Source organism: Electrona antarctica, assembly GCF_951216825.1.
Source record: "Electrona antarctica genome assembly, chromosome: 14".
NCBI classification, from domain to species: domain Eukaryota; kingdom Metazoa; phylum Chordata; class Actinopteri; order Myctophiformes; family Myctophidae; genus Electrona; species Electrona antarctica.
In genome coordinates, this window is record NC_136795.1 from 3014367 (window position 1) to 3036670 (window position 22304).

At 45.2% G+C, this 22304-nt stretch overlaps 2 protein-coding genes across 2 annotated transcripts in view; both read right to left on the minus strand.

Annotated features, from left to right (window-relative positions):
- Positions 1-21: 21 nt before the first annotated feature.
- On the minus strand, positions 22-17483 carry ccdc134 (coiled-coil domain containing 134). Its single transcript, XM_079520008.1, has 8 exons — positions 17184-17483; positions 8895-9034; positions 8212-8333; positions 6980-7064; positions 4554-4735; positions 2726-2797; positions 2124-2261; positions 22-1759 (listed from the first exon to the last, which is right to left on the minus strand). Exons 1-7 carry the CDS (start codon positions 17351-17353, stop codon positions 2130-2132), a joined length of 903 nt encoding a protein of 300 aa, XP_079376134.1. The 5' UTR covers positions 17354-17483; the 3' UTR covers positions 22-1759; positions 2124-2129.
- A 982-nt stretch (positions 17484-18465) lies between these two features.
- Positions 18466-22304, minus strand: part of mei1 (meiotic double-stranded break formation protein 1) — a gene marked incomplete at its 5' end in the record, with an annotated part of 203305 nt that continues 199466 nt past the window's right edge. The window contains 2 exons of the mRNA XM_079519702.1: positions 18466-18735; positions 20507-20694. Of these exons, the coding sequence (XP_079375828.1) occupies positions 18645-18735; positions 20507-20694 (279 nt within the window). The 3' untranslated portion in view covers positions 18466-18644. The remainder of the gene's footprint in view (positions 18736-20506; positions 20695-22304) is intronic.

Consider the following 22304-nt stretch of genomic DNA (forward strand, 5'->3'; position numbering starts at 1 on the left):
CAAACATTTTGTACATTATAATATAATTTATAGTCGCTTTATTTCAATAAGTTTGATAAAATGGTAATTGTAGGCTTGCTCATTAACTTTGCAGCAATGGTATTCTCTCTGAATATACATATATTTATATAACAGTCATGTTACTATCTCAAAATTAATATCAATCGTCTCAATTCAATCATTCCAAAATCAAATCCATTTAAAATTATGTTATTTCCAGCGATTTATAAAAGAAAATAAAAAATATTCAATCTATTATAGTGTTAATTAAACAGGCCGCTGAGCTGAAAGATTGATCACATTTGTCTTGGTCACAGCTCTTTTTCACAAGGTCAAAGCAGTCTGATAAACGGGCGTAACGGTGAGGTGATACAACAGCAGATCACTGTACGGGCGAATAACTGCCACCGATGGCTTTATAGGGAGGTTTGTCGGACAGATACAGTTGGAGGCCATCGATATTGCCCTTTTCTTTTTGCTGAGGTTTGCGTGATCTGCGCAAAAGGACAGTTAACCCATTTTGGGCGGGAACCCCTTTTGGTGTTTTAAACATTATAATTTAGCTATTGAAAAATAGCAGATCTACAAGCTCATAGCGCGCCATGAGCTTTGTAGGTCTGCTATTTTTGAAAAATCGTGAAAATATTTATTTCTGAAAACTGGAGGATTTAGAAGGATTTTTTAAAATTTTGAGGTCAGGCCTAAATGGGTCAAATGATAAGGGACAATATCGGTGGCACCCAACTGTAAATGGCAGGTCCATTAAGGGTTGTGGGCAAAGAAACATGACAACACATGGGGGACAGATCAGTCATTCCAAAATAGACATGGAAAATTAACTTACATAAATATCTATACACCTTCAAAACACACACACAGTCAACATGAAACTGCGTTCATAAAGCAAAAAGTATCCATTCATAAATGATCCAATAATCCCCCAAACAAATCTACACTAAAAGTAAACAAGGATTGACAATAAAAAAAAGCAAGTGCACAAATTCAAGCTCAACATATTCATTATGTCACTGCATACTGAGGGTGACCACACTCATTTGAAGCGTTATACACGCTATATAAATCTAGACAAGACACAACATGTGGACTGTTCAGTTGCTTTTTTGAAGTTATTTCATTATACTAAAAGTAATGATATCCCAAAGAGACTGTAATGTTGTAGTCAAGTTATCAAAAAAACACCTTGTTCCCCTTATCCCAATTCCAGGGACGTCTCCTTTTGACATTTCTTCTTAACGCCTTTATGTTTTATTATTTTAATTCGCGGTACAGAACACAGTTGCCCAGTTATGCCACAGTCACAAACGGAATAATCCGCCGCCTCCCTCTTTACTGTATTTTTCTTTTTTTAATTTTGTGTCACACCTACAGTGTGCTCTCGTTTTCAACCACAGAGGAAGGCTTTCCTCCAGCCGTTTAAGAGTCTACAACTCAAGTCTCCCCTGTGGGCTGTGTGCGTATGTTCGTTTCCTCTTTCTCTCTCTCAATCTCCTCCTCCTCTCTCTCTCTCTGCTGTGCTCTCCACTGTGCTGAGATGCTTCCTCCTTCTCCTCCTTCTCATCCTCCTCCTCCTCTCTCTCTCCACTGTGCTGAGATGCCGCCGCCGCCGCCGCCTCCTCCTCCTCCTCCTCCTCCTCTCTCTCTCCACTGTGCTGAGATGCCTCCTCCTCCTCCTCCTCTCTCTCTCTCCACTGTGCTGAGATGCCTCCTCCTCCTCTCTCTCTCCACTGTGCTGAGATGCCTCCTCCTCCTCCTCCTCCTCTCTCTCTCTCCACTGTGCTGAGATGCCTCCTCCTCCTCTCTCTCTCCACTGTGCTGAGATGCCGCCGCCGCCTCCTCCTCTCTCTCTCTCCACTGTGCCGAGATGCCTCCTCCTCCTCTCTCTCTCCACTGTGCTGAGATGCCTCCTCCTCCTCCTCTCTCTCTCTCTCCACTGTGCAGAGATGCCTCCTCCTCCTCCTCTCTCTCCACTGTGCTGAGATGCCGCCGCCGCCGCCTCCTCCTCCTCCTCCTCCTCCTCCTCTCTCTCTCCACCGTGCTGAGATGCCGCCTCCTCCTCCTCCTCCTCCTCCTCCTCCTCCTCTCTCTCCACCGTGCTGAGATGCAGAGTACTATAGTTCGGTGCGAGAGCGAGAGCGTGATATACGGGGGCCCTTCCGTATTTCTTTCCTTTTCTCCTCCTTTCTCCTCCGCTTCTCTTCCTCTCGCAGGATCTTCTGAAATGCCTCTGCAGTGTGGAGCACCTGCAGCCGGGGAAATAGAGAATCAGTGTGGAGCACCTGCAGCCGGGGAAAAAGACAATCAGTGTGGAGCACCTGCAGCCGGGGAAAAGGAGAGTCTAGTGAGTGTGGAGCACCTGCAGCCGGGGAAACAGAGAACCTAGTGAGTGTGGAGCACCTGCAGCCGGGGAAAAACAGAACCTAGTGAGGAGCACCTCTAGTGTGGAGCACCTGCAGCCGGGGAAAAAGAGAACCTAGTGAGCAGTGTGGAGCACCTGCAGCCGGGGAAAAAGAGAACCTAGTGAGCGAGAGCAATGTGGAGCACCTGCAGCCGGGGAAAAGAGAACCTAGTGAGCGAGAGCAATGTGTGAGAGAGAGAGAAAGGAAAGGAGGGAGAGGGACACACGCTTCATGCGGGGCTGGTTGTGTGTGTGTGTCCAAATACATTAGGTTTCAGACAGGCATGTGTGGTGTATGCCTTTACTCACATCGTCTCTCTCTGTGCGGTACGGGTTTGTGAAGTCTGCGGATTTCTCCGTTATTCCCAGCTCCTGTGACATCTACGGAGCACGTATACGTTAGGACATAGGGCGAGAGAGAGAGAGAGAGAGAGAGAGAGAGACAAGGCAACAAATGAACGTTTGTTCAGCAGGATGCAAAGATTGAGTGGACTCTAGGATGTTTCTGCATTTCTGTTTTGAGTAAATGAATGAAACACAATGAGAGGTGAGGGTCACAGATTAACCTCCCAGCTTTCTGTTCAACAGAACAGGGATACCCTTTTACTTGCTTTTGTCTTCACTCTTCCACAGAAAATATTAGGAGGGGTCAATGGTGACATGAGGTAATTTATACAAATACAATATCATATTTTACTGAGAAGTATCCCATTTGCTAATACTGAATATCTTACCTACACCTCTCTAATATGAATCAGAGAAAAATTTAAATATTCTTCACACACACACACACACACACATCGATATATTTATCTAATAATACAACCGTAAACAGGTGCTTTTTTCCTGCTTTTTCCATTTGATACATAAATGGGTCCCCTCCCCCCAACATCATTAGCACCGTCACATAACATACCTACCTTGGTGTGACCCTCGACAGAACTCTGTCCTTCAAGGAACACCTAAAAGGGACAGCAGCTAAGGTGAAGTCCAGGAACAATCTGCTCTGCAAACTTGCTGGTGCAAAATGGGGGGCGGCAGCCTCCACCCTGCGCACCTCAGCACTGGCCCTGTCATACTCTGCAGCAGAATATTGTGCCCCTGTCTGGTCTAGGTCATCACACACACACACCAAGTGGACACCCAGCTCAACACCACCATGAGAACCATAACCGGGACTATTCGCTCCACACCACTCCCCTGGCTCCCAGTATTATCAAACATAGCCCCCCCACATATCCGGCGAGCAGCAGTCTCTCAAAGGATGCTTCAAAAGGTCAAAGACTCTCCCCACCTACCAATCCATGCAGACATATTTAACCCACCCACTGCTCGACTCCCATCTAGACGACCAATTTGGAAGAACCCCCCATCAGCTGACTTCACCATCCAATCAGCTTGGAAAAGGGAATGGGAGTCCAATGAGGTCCCAAACAAACACCTGGTGTCAGACCCCAACCAACAGGTCCCTGGCACCACCCTCCCAAGGAGACAGTGGTCTACGCTGAATAGGTTCAGGACTGGACATGGCCCCTGCTTGGCCAGCCTTCACAAGTGGGGCAGTAGCCCAAGCCCACTGTGTGCGTGTGGTGAGGAGCAAACTATGGAGCACATCATAGAAGTTTGCCCTCTCCAAAGACTGGAAGGAGGATTAATCACCCTCCATACAGCAGACCAGGAGGCAACCGCTTGGCTAAAGGACTTTGCATTCGCTAAATAAAATAACATACAAATACTGATAGTCAGTCATCATTACAAGGATGAGATGGGTGAGTGTCAAATTAATTAATTAAATTAACATGATGAGTACAGCTTCATTGTGGAAATAATAATAAACAAACTATGAACCTGCAGCTAATACCTCGCTCGCCTATATATGGGCATACTGGTCGTTTCGGGAACAATGCAAGTTGAGAATGCATATCCCATACGCATTGTCAGAGTCCCCATTCTACCCGTCTGTCTGTCTGCGTTTCTTTCATGCCCATTTATGGAGATCCCTGATGCCATCAGTATATGCCCATATAAAAAATAAAAATAAAAGGTCTGCAACCCAAAAATGGGTCGCAACACTATGTTTGTGAAACACTGCTCTAAATCATTACAATCATCATAGTGTGAGGAGCGGCCGTCTCACCAGTGTGAGGACATGCTGGTGAGACCCTCCGGTGAAGACCCCCGTCAGGTTGCAGAAGCGTAGCCCCCAGCGCAGCAGACCCCCCCAGTCACTGTTGCGGTCGAAGTAGTGGTGGACGATGCGCGGGAAGCGCAGCGCTACGTCACCGAAGAACGCCGTGTTCTCCACCACGTGAGAGTACGCTACGGGAAGACGAAAAGAAAGGGGATTGGATGGGATGACGCAGGGAGGGGGGGGGGGGGGGGGGGGGGGAACAGATAGGAACACAAGCATACAGATCAGCGATTGTCTGCAGGGCTGGGAGCACACAGGTGGGTTGTGATGATATTGCAAGTCAGACCCCGAATAATTGGCAAACACTAGGATTGTTAAGGTCCCTGCACACAGAGCGCGTTTTTCTGATTTTTAGCGGCGATTCTCCATCGGTTTTCCGAAAAACGTGTCCAGTGTGCAACCACCTTTAGTGTGGCTTTGTGTGTGTGTGTGTATGTCTGTCTGTCTGTCTGTCCGCCCCTGGTGACGTCATGTGGCATTCGAGGCAAAGGCAAAAAAAAACGTGTAATATGCATGTCTGCAGAAATACTGTACATACACGTTTTCAAGTGGGCCCTGAATCTGATACAGAAAAGGTTGAGAACCACAGTATTAGATAATATAACTGGTGCAACAAAGCACACTACTTTTAACCAACAATAGCACAAAAAACCCTGCTAATGTACAACAGGGCCTATAGGCAGCTATACACAAAGGAAAAACCCTGCTAGTGTACAACAGGGCCTATAGGCAGCTATACACAAAGGAAACCCGGCTAATGTACAGTACAGGGCCTATAGGCAGCTATACACAAAGGAAACCCTGCTAATGTACAGGGCCTATAGGCAGCTATACACAAAGGAAACCCTGCTAGTGTACAGTACAGGGCCTATAGGCAGCTATACACAAAGGAAACCCTGCTAATGTACAGTACAGGGCCTATAGGCAGCTATACACAAAGGAAACCCTGCTAATGTACAACAGGGCCTATAGGCAGCTATACACAAAGGAAACCCTGCTAATGTACAACAGGGCCTATAGGCAGCTATACACAAAGGAAACCCTGCTAATGTACAACAGGGCCTATAGGCAGCTATACACAAAGGAAACCCGGCTAATGTACAGGGCCTATAGGCAGCTTTACACAAAGGAAACCCTGCTAGTGTACAGGGCCTATAGGCAGCTATACACAAAGGAAACCCTGCTAATGTACAGTACAGGGCCTATAGGCAGCTATACACAAAGACCCTGCTAATGTACAGGGCCTATAGGCAGCTATACACAAAGGAAACCCTGCTAATGTACAGTACAGGGCCTATAGGCAGCTATACACAAAGGAAACCCTGCTAATGTACAACAGGGCCTATAGGCAGCTATACACAAAGGAAACCCTGCTAATGTACAACAGGGCCTATAGGCAGCTATACACAAAGGAAACCCTGCTAGTGTACAGGGCCTATAGGCAGCTATACACAAAGGAAACCCTGCTAATGTACAGGGCCTATAGGCAGCTATACACAAATACCCTGCTAGTGTACAACAGGGCCTATAGGCAGCTATACACAAAGGAAACCCTGCTAATGTACAGTACAGGGCCTATAGGCAGCTATACACAAAGGAAACCCTGCTAATGTACAGTACAGGGCCTATAGGCAGCTATACACAAAGGAAACCCTGCTAATGTACAGTACAGGGCCTATAGGCAGCTATACACAAAGGAAACCCTGCTAGTGTACAGGGCCTATAGGCAGCTATACACAAAGGAAACCCTGCTAATGTACAACAGGGCCTATAGGCAGCTATACACAAAGGAAACCCTGCTAGTGTACAGGGCCTATAGGCAGCTATACACAAAGGAAACCCTGCTAATGTACAGGGCCTATAGGCAGCTATACACAAATACCCTGCTAGTGTACAACAGGGCCTATAGGCAGCTATACACAAAGGAAACCCTGCTAATGTACAGTACAGGGCCTATAGGCAGCTATACACAAAGGAAACCCTGCTAATGTACAGTACAGGGCCTATAGGCAGCTATACACAAAGGAAACCCTGCTAATGTACAGTACAGGGCCTATAGGCAGCTATACACAAAGGAAACCCTGCTAGTGTACAGGGCCTATAGGCAGCTATACACAAAGGAGAAAGAAACCTGGTGGCTGATATAATATAACAGCAACACAATAAGAAAAGGGTGATATAATAAGCGATGACTCATGGCTAAAAGCATGAGAGAGAAAGAGAGAGAAAGCAGGAAACAGAGTAGGAAAGAAATAAGTAATAAAGAAATAAAAAACTGTCAGACTGTAAAACAGATCAGAGCAAAAGATGACTAGATAGTAGGGATTATCAGAGCCGCAAGAGAGAGAGAATAAAGTGAGAGGGGATCAGACCTTCTTTGATCTTATCATCCATGGGGAAGGGGTCATCTGGCTGCATGTTGGCCTGGACCAAGATGTCCTTGGAATCCTCCAGTACCTTCAGAACCAGAATTATTTCAATTGCTAGTTACAAATAGAAGTTCAGTGAGTGTTGGTGTTCATATTTAAATAAAACATGATGCATGCTTGCCATATATCCATGGTTACCAACATACACCAAGTCAATTTACACACGTATTTGAGCTGAGTAAAAGCTGCAAATGTACAATATTCACAAATAAGGTTAATGCAAACATAAGTGAGAATACTGAAAGATGCCTACGCACATACCTGCTGCACACACACACACACGCACGCACGCACGCACGCACACAGACACACTAGAAGTGCTGACAGTGTAACTCGGCCACTGGAGGTTGACTATGCTTGTTGTCCTTGGGAGGAAGGCAGATACACAGATATCTGTCCTCTGGGACACTGAGGCATACAGTACAACAAGCCTCTGGGCATCATGAGAGACTGAAAGCCACTCGTAAGCTGCCCGGGTTCCGAATATATTAACATTCACTCTTAAGCTGCCCGGGTTCCGAATATATTAACATTCAAATGAATGCAAGCAAACATGCTTATGACGGTAATTACCGGGTCGCATACAAGTGTTTGATTGTCTGTCTTACTGTGTGTGAACAATCATATCTTTCAATCTGCTGAGTGCAGATGAGTGCTAAGCTCTTGGGAACTAACAACAGCTACTACTTTGTTTTGTGGTTGCGTCACCAGACCAGCCGTGGCTGTGCTTATAGTAGCTGCAGGTGGAAGAGGAGAATAATTACACAGGTATACTAGCGGATTGGAATGCCATCAATGCTAACGTTTTTAGACTGTGGCGACCGACATACAAACCCCAACACTAAATCTAACCCTAACCTCAGTCTGAACTCAACCCCCGCCAGCAGGGGGCGCCGATAGTTCAGAGAATAAAACGGAATTCCACATTCTTGGCAATAATACGGTTAAATGCTCTCATTAAACGTGATTTTGTCCCTTCAAGTTTCAATGCATTGATGGCATTGGAAACGGGTGCACTGAGCATACAAGCACACACAGGTGCAGTCACACACACACACACACACACACACACACACACACACACACACACACACACACACACACACACACACACACACACACACACACACACACACACACACACACACACACACACACACACACACACACAGTACCTTGAAGAGTCCTTTGAGCATGATGTCTATGATCTTGTACTGCTGGTTGATGTCGTTGAGCTCCACCAGGTTCTTCAGAGCGTTTAGCTGGTCTTTCCTCTTGGTCTCAAACAGGCGCTTGTCTGGAAGCGGATCAGGAAGACTCTCTGTTCAGTCGGGGCTTAACCCATTTAGACCTGAGCTCCATTCTACAAAATGTCTTCTAAATCCTGACAGTTTTCTGAAAAAAATGTTTCTATGTCAGTGGTTCTCAAACATTTTCATGTCAAGGACCCCCAAAATTATATGTATTTGGCCGCCGACCCCCATCTGAAAATATGTTGTTCCAGGGAGCCCCCCCCCCCCCCCCCCCCCCCCTCCCCAAGAAGCAAAGATTTGTGTTAAAAACGTTCGCTCTGAAAGAATATATATTCAAAGGTTTGCACCACATTTTCACGATTTATCAAAAATAGCAGATCTACAAGCTCGTAGTGCGGCACTCGGTGCTGCGCTATGAGCTTGTAGATCTGCTATTTTTCAATAGAAAACACACACACACACACACACACACACACACACACACACACACACACACACACACACACACACACACACACACACACACACACACACACACACACACACACACACACACACACACACACACACACACACACACACACACACACACACAGGAAGGATACAGATCTCCAGGTTGGTGTCCTGTCTGTGTCTGGGGACGTCGGAGTCTGCAGAGGTGAGAGCTGCGGCAGCCACGGCCAGGAGGACGGCGCACACACTCTGCATGGTCAGCAGGGGGTGCTGGAGAGGCACTCTGCTGAAACTACATACAGACAGTGCATGGATGAATGGGGGACAAAAAAAAAAGTGAAACAGAACTGTCAAGATCCAATGTCAACAAACGGCACAGGACGGAAAACGTGTGGTCGTTTCAATTCCTTTGAGCCTCACAAAACACCTACTATCATGGTGCCTATGAAAAGAGAACAGACTTGCATTCGCTTTACATGCTGCATGTCCGGATTTCACTTTCGTCTGGAAAGAGAAAACATTGCTTTTTCTTTGCTACCGAGCATGGCACACTCTCCTGTCAGACCCTAAAGAATAGTCACATGCTGGGGTCTTAATGGTCAGACACCTGTACTTTCATTCAACTGTACCCATTCTACTGTTAATAAAATGTTCAGTCAATCAAACTAGGGATGTTAATAGTTAACCGTTAATTGATTAATCGCCGTTAAGAAATTAGTCGGTAGTTGTTACAGTTAATAACTAAGTGGTTTTCTGTGAATGTAAAGCTGTCTGCGAGCACGTGTGGCAGAGGAACGCACATACAAAGATGCCATTTGTCTGGCCCTGTATCGTCAATGGTCAAATTAATATTTCATTATGGAATATAATGTCTCTTTTGTATTATTTCTTTGTTATCAGCAAAATGTAGATTTGTATGTTAGACATTGAGGGAAATTAAGATTTTCTTTTACAAAAACGGCACTTATCAACTAACTGGTTAATCGATCGATAACCTTATCAAAACGTATCAATTAGCTATTAATGCATTAATGGATAATTCATATCCCTAAATCAAACCAGTGGGTAGCAGGCGTTGGAGAGAAGGCTCCACCTGTGCCTTTGAAATGGCCAGACCCATGTCTGCTACTTCTGGAAGATCCCTAAAAAGGACCTTTAGCAGAATCTGTCGCTCTGGCTGCGCTCTTCCATTTTCTCTCCTCCTCCTGAGTTCTGACTAATGCACGGCAATCTCTTCCCCGATCCCAATCAGTGGGCTGCCTCACCGTGTCCTCCTCTCCCCCTCAGAGGCTGTTAACATGGTCCTCCTCTCCCCCTCAGAGGCTGTTAACATGCCTCACCGTGTCCTCCTCTCCCCCTCAGAGGCTGTTAACATGTATGAAGAAGGGGTGAAAGTGATATAAATACGATGACTAAAAATAGTCCCCTCCCACCGACAGATGAATATAAAATAGTCGCCACCCACCGACAGATGAATATAAAATAGTCCCCTCCCACCGACAGATGAATATAAAATAGTCCCCTCCCACCAGCAGATGAATATAAAATAGTCCCCTCCCACCAGCAGATGAATATAAAATAGTCCCCTCCCACCAGCAGATGAATATAAAATAGTCCCCTCCCACCGACAGATGAATATAAAATAGTCCCCTCCCACCAGCAGATGAATATAAAATAGTCCCCTCCCACCAGCAGATGAATATAAAATAGTCCCCTCCCACCAGCAGATGAATATAAAATAGTCCCCTCCCACCAGCAGATGAATATAAAATAGTCCCCTCCCACCAGCAGATGAATATAAAATAGTCCCCTCCCACCAGCAGATGAATATAAAATAGTCCCCTCCCACCAGCAGATGAATATAAAATAGTTCCCTCCCACCGACAGATGAATATAAAATAGTCCCCTCCCACCAGCAGATGAATATAAAATAGTCCCCACCCACCGACAGATGAATATAAAATAGTCTCCTCCCACCAGCAGATGAATATAAAATAGTCCCCTCCCACCGACAGATGAATATAAAATAGTCCCCTCCCACCAGCAGATGAATATAAAATAGTCCCCTCCCACCAGCAGATGAATATAAAATAGTTCCCTCCCACCGACAGATGAATATAAAATAGTCCCCTCCCACCAGCAGATGAATATAAAATAGTCCCCTCCCACCAGCAGATGAATATAAAATAGTCCCCTCCCACCGACAGATGAATATAAAATAGTCCCCTCCCACCAGCAGATGAATATAAAATAGTCCCCTCCCACCGACAGATGAATATTTGATGAAAAATTTGACAAAATCACTGGCAAGAAAGAAACCTTCATGGCGTGTGATTCAGCAGCGAGGCCATTACTGATGTCATTAAGAGCACTGGTTCTCAAAGTGCGGTCCGGGGACCCCCAGGGGGTTCGCTGAGGGTTCCAGAGAGTTCCCAACAAAATGTGATATTTCACTGTCAAATAACTGTAACTTTATATATAAAAAAATCACACCCGTGTGAACTGAGTGGTGTAAGGTCTTATATAGACTGATCAGCTGTGGTCTGACGTAATGTCTGACGTCAGACACCCGTGTGAACTGGGTGACCATAGCAACCATGCTCATTTTTTGGTACGAACAGACAGACAGACAAACTAACAAAAGCCAGTTGTAGGAGTGGTTTACACCACTCAAAAATATGAATGAGAAAGTAATGGAAGAATCACGGCCCCCGTCACACATTCGAATGTCCTAATGTGTGAGCCGAGGGGGCCGTGACTTTTCCATAACGTTTTCATTCATTTGTTCTCTTCAATGGGTTAATATAGAATAACAATCTGTTTAACCTCTTTAACCCAATACATATCAGCTATTAGCTAAAATAGCTCTCTACAAGCTTGTAGAACATTTTAACAATCCAAATCTTGTCCCTAGCACAAAATATGGGTCTCCGCGGCCAAGTTAAGGAGAGGCAAGGGTGGATTAAGGGGAAATGGGGGTCAGTAGGGGAGACTATAAGACAAATTCCAATACCCAAAACCTCGGCCACTCGCTCACTCGCACTCCTCCATCACTCCAGCATTGGTGACCTGCCGAAATATGTGACCATCTCTAGGTTGAACTCTGCTAATAGAGGGTATGCACGTGACATCATCGTACCTGGACGTTATGCGGGAACGCCCACTGAGTGTCAAAAAACTACTTTCTGGCCTTGACAGCCCATTCACCCAAACAGAAAAGTCCTGTCTGATTGCATTAAACAATGTTAAACTCACCAACATTGCAGCTGTACGAATCTGCAAAGTTTTTGTTTCATAAAAATCCACCATAGAAACGTTATGAGCTACTTCCTGTCAAGAAATGCCCTGCATTTGATTATTTTTTCTAAGTGTCAGAGTTTGGAAGTGCTTGTTTTCAATAACACAACATTTTGCTGCCTCTTGCATTATGTGACATTTAGAAACAGGTGGTACGCAGGACGGTTGAGTGATTTCCAACGAGCGCTTCCAAACTCCAACACTCCATGCTGCTCAATGTTTTGGCACTCAGTCTAGATGAGGGGGGCGTGTCCTGATGGGGAAATCATGCATGTGCATACTCTCTATAAACAAACTGCAACGATTTACATTCGGACATAATGTCAGTGACTACACGATTTGTCACATATTTCAGCAGGTCACCAATTTCACCACCACGCTGGAGTGACCGAGTGTGAGGGAGGCTATGAGAGACAGTGGAGGGATGGATGAGGAACCAAGGAGAGAGGGAGGGATGGAGGGATGAGGAACCATGGAGAGAGGGAGGCAAGAGCTTAGAGTATATATTAATAGAGACGGCACCCGGAGGAAACCCTGAGGCGAAATGGACATAGTGGCCGAATTTGGTATTGCAGCGCTGGGCTAATTGGTCCGTTGACTATCATTGCGCACGTTCGTGACACGTGAACGCAGTTTCATACGCGCGTTCGCGATTTGGCCCAATCCATCCCAGAATGCACTCTGTTCCTACCCGGAAGGAGGAGTGAAATCGCCTCATGCGCTTTGGGGCAACTTAATGCAAGTGGATGGGAGGAGAACTCGGGTGCCGTCTCTATTCATATATACTCTTAAGGGGATGGGGTGTTGCATGGAAAGAGGGGGGAGGGGGGGTGAGTCCCTGAGGGAGCCGACAGCTTAGCTCTAAGTTAGCTGATGAATATTGTATCCACATTTGGGTGGGGTGGGGATACAGGGTAATCTTGGGGATAAAGAGCACCAGGGACTTAATTTCCAATGATTGGCTTTAATCTCTACATCTCTGTCTGATGGCTCTTCAAACTGAGAGACGAGGGAATATATCCTTGCTAAGTTGCTATGCAACCTGATTCCATCTCCTGCTTCCATCTCCATAATGCACTATGCAGTACACTTCTCAGGGAGGGCAGGATGTTTAAATTAGCCTGACCGAGTCCCCTTCACAATCTCATTTGTATCTGAAGGGCAAAGGAAAAGGATTCAAATCCTCCCAAGAAATCAAGAGTTCACCATCACAGACAGAAGCTTGAGAACACAAGCAATTTGTCTCAATTTCTATTTCACGGTAGGGTTTTAGCGGGAACCCCATTTGGTGTTTTAAGCATGTTATACGTTAGCTATTGAAAAATAGCAGATCTACAAGCTCACCGCGCTATGAACTTGTAGGTCTGCTATTTTTGAAAATTTGTGAAAATGTGGCGCAAATCTTAAGATATATAAATTATTTCAGAGCGAACGATTTTAACTCAAATCTTTGTTTCTGGGGTGGGGCTCCCTGGAACAATATATTTTCAGATGGGGGTCGGCGACTCGGCAGCCAATTACATGTAATTTTTGGAGTCCTTGACATGAAAATGTTTGAGAACCACTGACATAGAAACATGGGTTTTTCAGAAGACTGTCAGGATTTAGAAGACATTTTGTAGAATGGAGCTCAGGTCTAAATGGGTTAAACCCGACAGCAGCATGACAACTATACTAGATCTCAGGAGGAGGTTATTTAGGAGCCAGCTGATATGGACACATGAAAGAAAGGCCACACTAGAAAATAAATAATGCTGACAAACTCTCCCTTCGTATCACAGCAGCCAAGGCTTCAATAGCAGTCCCCCCCCCCGTTCATTAACCCATTTAATCCGACGACGATACTACAAATGTCTTCTAAATCCTGACAGTTTTCTGAAAAATGCATGTTTCTCAAACATTTTCATGTCAAGGAACCCCCCCAAAAAAATATGTAATTGGCCGCCGACCCCCCCATGTGAAAATATGTTGTTCCAGGGATGCCCCAGAAGCAAAGATATGAGTTAAAAACGTTCGCTCTGAAAGAGTATATTCAAAGATTTGTGCCACATTTTCACGATTTTTCAAAAATAGCAGATCTACAAGCTCGTAGCGCGGCATACGCGGCATGCCGCGCTATGAGCTTGTAGATCTGCTATTTTTCAATAGCTAATATAACATAATGCTTAAAACACCAAAAGGGGTTCCCGCCCAGAATGTGTTAAAGTTTCCACATACATAAAACAAATGTCTCCGACTCTGAGGCAAGGTCCAACTTTTTTTCCCCTTCTTACAACGTCAGCAGAAACAAGTGTTCTCGAGGACAGCTGAGTGGAGACAATGTTCGATTAAGACCAATTTGTGCATTCCGAGAACATCCTCTGGGCGGCTTCCCAGCTTTCTGAGAAATGCAGCACTAAATATCCTTAAGTGCAAGTCAAAAGCCCCAATATTTCTAGATCACAGCCAGGGAAAAAGAGGGCTGACCCTCTCCTGTGGGAGAGACCCATCAGGCTATTCGATGTGCTTGTTTGACAGCTGTGTAGCCTGACGTATATGCTTATGACTTGAGGGGATAAAGGTTATCGCCACTGGGCTGAATACAATCAACATGCATCCAGCAGCATTCATTGACGCGTTCTGTCAAACTGTCAGACTGAATAAAGTGCCGATATTTTAAAAAGAGGTGGGTAATGGAGGCATATTAATCATCTCTAACAAGGCATGGCCGCCTAAATTAGACTTTAAATGCAGCCATTAAACAGCGAGCAAGGCAACCCCGTCACACTGGTCGGGCACTTTAGAAAATGAAGCACAGGAAAAACCTAACCACTCACTCACATGTGGTGATCATATTACACACATACACGCCAGGTCCAAATAAGAGTGCATGGTCTATTGCGAGTGCAACATGTTGGAGAGGCTTTAACGTGGCACACATTTTGATTCTTCTCAAGCCCTACTTAACCCATTTTGACCCGAGATCAGATTCTAAAAATGTCTTCTACATCCTGACAGTTTTCTGAAAAATCTATGTTTCTGTCAGTGGTTCTTCGATTTTTCTAAAATAGCAGACCTACAAGCTCGTAGCGCGCCACTCGGTGGCGCGCTATGAGCTTGTAGATCTGCTATTTTTCAATAGCTAAATTATAACATGTTTAAAACACCAAAAGGGGTTACCGCCCAAAATGGGTTAAACCTTAGCAGATGCGTTATAGAGAAATGAGATTTTTGAAGCATAGGAACGCCAACATAAATGTCATTATTTAATCGCCTGTGGCTGTGAGAGAGAGGACAGCATTGTCACAGATCAATTCTTCCCTCTTCGCTCTGGAAGGTGAACACCACATTTTGTACACAAAGATACAACACACATCGTCGGCCCAACACGAAGGTCAATTCCCTGCAAAGCCCGGAATATGATGTCCCTTGGTGGTTCCAATAGTGGATTGATTCTCCTTTAGCTTATATTGGTGGGTTGCCTGGGTCTTCCCAGGTGGTATAGGATAGGAGACCCATGTAGAAAGCTTATCAGCACAGAGGAAAATTGGAGTTACGCGTCTCTGCCAGAGAGGTCTAAAGGCAGGGCAGCTGTAAATTAAATCTTGTACGCCAACATATTTATCACCTGGGGATGGGAGATGTCTCAGTCAATAGCATCACCCTGGAATAGAGATTGATTTACTGCCTTGGGGATGAGGGTTCAACGTCAACTGGCAGTCCATTAGCATCATGACTATAGCTTATTATGTAGCTTGATTCTTAACCAACACCGTCTGATAGAACTCAACTCGCACAGTTGTCAAATTAGTCCAACCTCTCAAATCAAGCCTTCCAAATGTTCACGTCACTTTGAAACTCAATGAAAACTGAGGAAATGTTCACAATCCATCCAAACGATCCCAAATAACGTGAGCAATTTAAAAGAAAACAAGCATGAACTCAAATTAAAAAACCTCCCCAAACCAGAGAATAGCAGCATTCTGGATGATGTGCCATGATGATCGAATTGGATGGATCCAGGATCCCCTTTGAGATGGTGAGCCTGTTAGCAGGTTTGTGGTTCAAGGTCTGACACATCATGCCTCATATATCACTCCCTCAGCTCAATCTGTCTGTGGATGTCTCCCTCTCTCTCTCTCTCGGCTCCATCTGTCTGTGGATGTCTCCCTCTCTCTCTCTCTCAGCTCCATCTGTCTGTGGATGTCTCCCTCCCTCTCTCTCTCAGCTCCATCTGTCTGTGGATGTCTCCCTCTCTCTCTCTCTCTCAGCTCCATCTGTCTGTGGATGTCTCCCTCCCTCTCTCTCTCAGCTCCATCTGTCTGTGGATGTCTCCCTCTCTCTCTCTCTCAGCTCCATCTGTCTGTGGATGGCTCTCTCTCTCTCATATCACTCCCTCAGCTCCATCTGTCTGTGGATGTCTCTCTCTCTCTCTCTCTCTCTCTCTCTCTCTCTCTCTCTCTCTCTCTCAGCTCCATCTGTCTGTGGATGGCTCTCTCTCTCTCAGCTCCATCTGTCTGTGGATAGCGCTCTCTCTCTCTCAGCTCCATCTCTCTCTCTCTCTCTCAGCTCCATCTGTCTGTGGATAGCGCTCTCTCTCTCTCTCTCTCTCAGCTCCATCTGTCTGTGGATAGCGCTCTCTCTCTCTCTCTCCCCATCCCTCTCCTCTCCCCCCATCCTTCATCCAGAGGCACGGACATGCGTAATGGTGCTGATGATGGCTGTATATATGTATGTATCCGAGTATGGACTGGACTGTCAGTTGTATCGTCAATTAGGCTTAGAGAATGGTTAATTGATTGCATGTCCCCTGACTGACCTGACATATGTCCTTCCTTTAGTGCGATTGTCTGAGTCAATAAGAACATCAATTTACTTACAGGGATAATTTAACACGGCGATGAATGATTATTTGCTCGTGGGGGCTACGCTGGGGTGGTTTAATCTTCGGTTCTTAATCCTGAGGCCATTAAAATTGTGTTTTATAAACCATTTTATAAAGAGATTAAAGAAAGAACTTTCCGGGTGAAAATTATGAAACCCAACACTACAACATTTAAAGTTGGACATCGAGGGATCATATTTCAGTCAACGGATCCGTACAGCTGGTCAGTTCAAGCCTCCTTCTCCTGGACATCGCAAAACTCGTTGATCATCTCACTCACCGTATAGTAAAAACACACAGCAGCGCGACGCCGAAACGCTGTTGTTGTTGTCCAAAGTGGAATGTAATCTTCTGTTGTAAAACATATATATATACACGTATAAAAGAAGTCCCCTGTTCCCAGGAATTCGTGGTCTTTTCAACAATCCTCAGGTGACGGTAAATGTTCATCTACATGCGGCTCTTCTCTCTCTCTATCCTCTTCCACTCTGCCAGCGCCACGATCGCACCGGCTGGCGTTGGTTAGACGAATGACAGCCAGCCAGCGCGGTTACATAGCAGGATATGGTTTCCACACGGAGACGTTAGAGAGAGGCACACACACACACACACGGAGACGTTAGAGAGAGGCACACACGCACACACACACAGGACCAATCCCAATCCACTCCCTTGCTGACTCAATGAGCCTTACTGACTTAAGTCTGTGAGGGCTTGAGGGATGTCCCATTTGAAATCGGTAAATCAGTGAGGGCTCAGCCCCGCCCCTTTATGTGCCCTTTGCCAAAGTCAGCATCGATGCTGACTTTAGGCTGACTTTGGTAAATAAATTACCCACAGTTCATAGCGTTCAATCATTTAAGTATGCAAATTAGTTATGTATTGCAGTTAGAATGTCAACAAAAACAATAGTGCTTTCTCACTGTTCTCAAAGGCAGACGGAATGGAAGGATAGGCTATATATTTAATAACAATAATAATAAGGGAAACATGATGAGAAATGACTAATGAGCAAAGTAAAATAATATGGAAATGCAATTTATAATGAATATTATTATATATAAATATTACAACCCCTATCACACAGGAAAGTGTATTAATGAAACTAATAATAAAACGATCAGCTTAAATACTAAAATAGACGTGATAGACATGTATAAATAGTCCAAGCATGTAGGTAGACACTGGCTGGCTGTGAATAAGGACAGTTTTTATAAAGTGATGCAAAGTGTCATGAATGGCGGACTCATCTTCAAAGTGCTGTCCCATTCCTTTCACAACAATTTGGAGCCCTTGCAGCCTCTCACCCTCAAGCAGTTTACAGCTGACGTCACAAGTCAATGAGGGTTCAGGGCTCAGGGCTTGAGGGAGGCAATTGGGATTGGGCCACAGGCCTTGCTGCTTTGCTACACGTAAACCATTCCCCTCTCCCACTTCAGAAACTTTAAAATAAATGGATGGCGACATCATGGCTTTGAACACACGGGGAATCGGGGATGTAGGTTTATTACCGTGTTTTATTGACGTGTTGTTAGTAATACAAATGCACTGGTTATTTTAATTACAACGCGAACGAACAAACAACATGCTTCACAGTTGCACTGGTTATTTTAATTACAACACGAACGAACAAACAACATGCTTCACAGTTGCACTGGTTATTTTACAACACGAACGAACAAACAAAATGCTTCACAGTTGCACTGGTTATTTTACAACACGAACGAACAAACAAAATGCTTCACAGTTGCAGTCCTCCTCCGAGTCCTCCAGGGCATCTTCCAGCGTTCACAGTGAAGTCAGAGAGACAGATGGACAACTCTCCTACACGCCTGCATGTGTGGCAGGCTAAGGAAGAATGCACAAATGGTGTCACACACACGTGCGTGTGTGTGTGCGTGTGTGTGTGTGTAAATGGTACATTCAAAGCACTTTACAATGAGAATTGCATTCATGGTGGAGGAAACCATGCAAGGCACCACCCTGCTGCTCATCGGGAGCAGTTTCTGTGTGTGTGTGTGTGTGTGTGTGTGTGTGTGTGTGTGTGTGTTTGTGTGACTGTGGTGTGTTTGTGTGACTGTGGTGTGGGTGTGTGTGTGTGTGTGTGTGTGTGTGTGTGTGTGTGTGCGTGTGTGTGTGTTTGTGTGTGTGTGTGTGACCGTGGTGTGTGTGTGTGTGTGTGTGTGTGTGTGTGTGTGTTTGTGTGACTGTGGTGTGTTTGTGTGACTGTGGTGTGTGTGTGTGTGTGTGTGTGTGTGTGCGTGTGTGTGTGTTTGTGTGTGTGTGTGTGACCGTGGTGTGTGTGTGTGTGTGTGTGTGTGTGTGTGTGTGTGTGTGTGTGTGTGTGTGTGTGTGTGTGTGTGACCGTGGTGTGTGTGTGTGTGTGTGTGTGTGTGTGTGTGTGTGTGTGTGTTTGTGTGACTGTGGTGTGTTTGTGTGACTGTGGTGTGGGTGTGTGTGTGTGTGTGTGTGTGTGTGTGTGCGTGTGTGTGTGTTTGTGTGTGTGTGTGTGACCGTGGTGTGTGTGTGTGTGTGTGTGTGTGTGTGTGTGTGTTTGTGTGACTGTGGTGTGTTTGTGTGACTGTGGTGTGTGTGTGTGTGTGTGTGTGTGCGTGTGTGTGTGTTTGTGTGTGTGTGTGACCGTGGTGTGTGTGTGTGTGTGTGTGTGTGTGTGTGTGTGTGTGTGTGTGTGTGTGTGTGTGTGTGTGTGTGTGTGTGACCGTGGTGTGTGTGTGTGTGTGTGTGTGTGTGTGTGTGTGTGTGTGTGTGTGTGTGTGTGTGTGTGTGACCGTGATGTGAGAGAAACAGAGGCCTATACCACCCACTTGTAAGCTTTGCAATGCTTTTAGCCCAATTTATATTTTTTATTTTCCTTCATATTTTACAGTACAGTACGACTCACTTCAGACAGGCCTGATTTTTAACCTGTACAGCACTTTGGTCGACTGTGTTCTATAAATAAAGCTTGAGTTGAGTTGAAGCTTGATTTAGTGGTCTTGTTCAGATAAAAATATATAATGACCGTTTTGTTATAAACTACAAAAACAAAAAAACTTTCAAACACATTAACCCATTTAGGACTGAGACCAGATTCTACAAATGTCTTCTAAATCATGACAGTTTTCAGAACAACCTACAGTATGATATACTATTGTATGTCAGTGGTTCTCAAAGTTTATGTCAAGGACCCAAAAACTACATGTAATAATTACTAATTGGCCGCCAACCCCATTTGAAAATATGTTGTTCCCCCAGAAGCAAAGATTCTGAAAAAATATATATTTAAAGATTTGCGCCACATTTTCACGATTTTTCAAAAATAGCAGATCTACAAGCTCGTATTTTGGCTATTTTTCAATAGCTAAAGCATAACATAATGTTTAAAACACCAAAAGGGGTTTCCAAGCATGATTCAAACAATTGCCAGAAAAACAAAAATCAATAAAGACGTTCTCTGCCAGTATCTCATGGTTCATTCCACCTTCTGTGCTGAACACCTTTCCTTTCTTCCTTTTTTTTTAAAATATTGATTGTGCCTGCGTGGAAACACCGGGTTTTGACTGTATGATGATGATCTGATCAGTGATCAAGGTTGAAGGATACAGGATGCCGGTGGTGGGGGGTACTATGAAGGGTGAAGGATACAGGATGCCGGTGGTGGGGGGTACTATGAAGCCATGGCTGAGGCTTCCAGGGGAGCTGGGCAGACGGGCCAGAGACTCCATCACACGCTTTGCCCTTTGCCTGTGTTCATCTGTGGGCGGAGGCTCCAGAACACTGCCCTGAAGGAGCTGAAGGAGAGAGAGAGAGAGGGGTTATTCTTTTATATCCTAACCACAAAAACAAAAAAATACAGCAATGCCTACAGTATAGTATATAAATGTCCTTTGTGGCTGTAAGGTGATTTTTTTTGCTGGGATGACCTGAATAATAACGAGGAAGAAGAGAGGAGAGTGTAGGAGAGGAGGAGAGGAGTGGAGGGGAGAGAAGAGAATAGTATAAACCGGTGGTTTCATATCAATTATTTATTGGGCATTTGAGCCACGGACCACCATTTGATGACATTTAGCCTCTCAGACCCAATGCTTAGAATATTTTGTTGTCATTGGATAAGATTTTGTCCACATTTCCATTGGATAAGATTTCCAATGGAAATGTCCATTGGATATTGTGGCACTTTGATCATAAACCAAGACACAGAGACAGCGCTACGGGGTATTTGTATAGCCTTCCTTTTATTTAGAAGTGAGTTGACAAATGAAAAGGTGAACTAAGGCAGGTATTCACACACAAGCACTCGGCCAACACAATGTCTATCCTCTTCCTCTCCTCCTAGGTTCCCGTGGTTCCTGGAAGGCCTGAGGTGGGTATTTAATGTAACGGTTGCTTTCCCTCCTTTTCTCTCCCGGGAGATCCAGGATTCCAGGCTCGTGACGTCACGTAGCCATGGCAACCATGTCAACACAGGGTATTCGCCTCCTGTTAACGGTAATATCACTACTCCCTGGCTATTATGAGGGGGCTGGGGGTTCCTCGTATCCTCCCGACCCCTTCCGTGGGTTTTATTCTGAGGTTTCCGATGACTCGTCAGAGCCGTAGTTTGCCTGCGGATAAGAGACATGAGGTTATTACAGTGTTCGCATTATGCGGCATATTTAGTGAGGGAACGAGGTGCGCGTGTCTTACCGCCAGGCGCTCGATAGCGTGTGCACACCAGAGAGACCAGACCTTGACTGAGAGGGAGGCTGTGATATTTGTAGGCTGTAGGTGAGAGACGCAGGTGGGAAGCAATCGCTCTGATAGAGGATGACAGCCGGTACATACCGCCCCTCGATGATGCGTCCGAGAGGTTGACGCGGCGTCCCGCCTCCCTCTGCCTGTCTCTCTCCGGCGTGTGGGCGCCTACCTGGTCGGCGGTCCCTTAGCGAGACACCACAATATGATTGTGTCCATATTTCCATGCTGTATTGATGGTGGTACCATTTAGGAGAGATAACAGGCAAACGTCGATCAAAACAACAATTCGTCTAACTCTTGAGAGCGTAAAATGAAACCAAATTGGTTGGCCTTCATTGGCTAAGAGACGAGAACAGCACTGCACTGTTTTTATCTACAAAGCCTTACTTAAAAAAATGCCTACATATCTTAGCATATCTTAGCAGCCAATATTATATCCCAAAACTGGCCAACATCACACCCGTTCCCAAAACTACCTTATTCTGAAAATCCCCAATGTGAATTCTGAATTGGGTAAAACAAACCTTTCATTGCTATGCTGCACCTCACACGGGGAACTGTCTACAATCAATCTGAAAACTGAATAACTTGATTTCACTTGAACGATTTAGAAGACTTGTAAGGAATGGATTCATCTGAGATCTAGCTGTACTTGTTCACTTTG

Coding starts and splice junctions, on each gene's coding strand:
- ccdc134 (XM_079520008.1), bottom strand. CDS start 17,353: ATGAACATTTACCGTCACCTGAGGATTGTTGAAAAGACCACGAATTCC. Junction 8,334..8,894: donor GGACACCAACCTGGAGATCT/GTATCCTTCCTG, acceptor ATCCGCTTCCAG/ACAAGCGCCTGTTTGAGACC. Junction 7,065..8,211: donor TGCTCAAAGGACTCTTCAAG/GTACTGTGTGTG, acceptor CTGGTTCTGAAG/GTACTGGAGGATTCCAAGGA.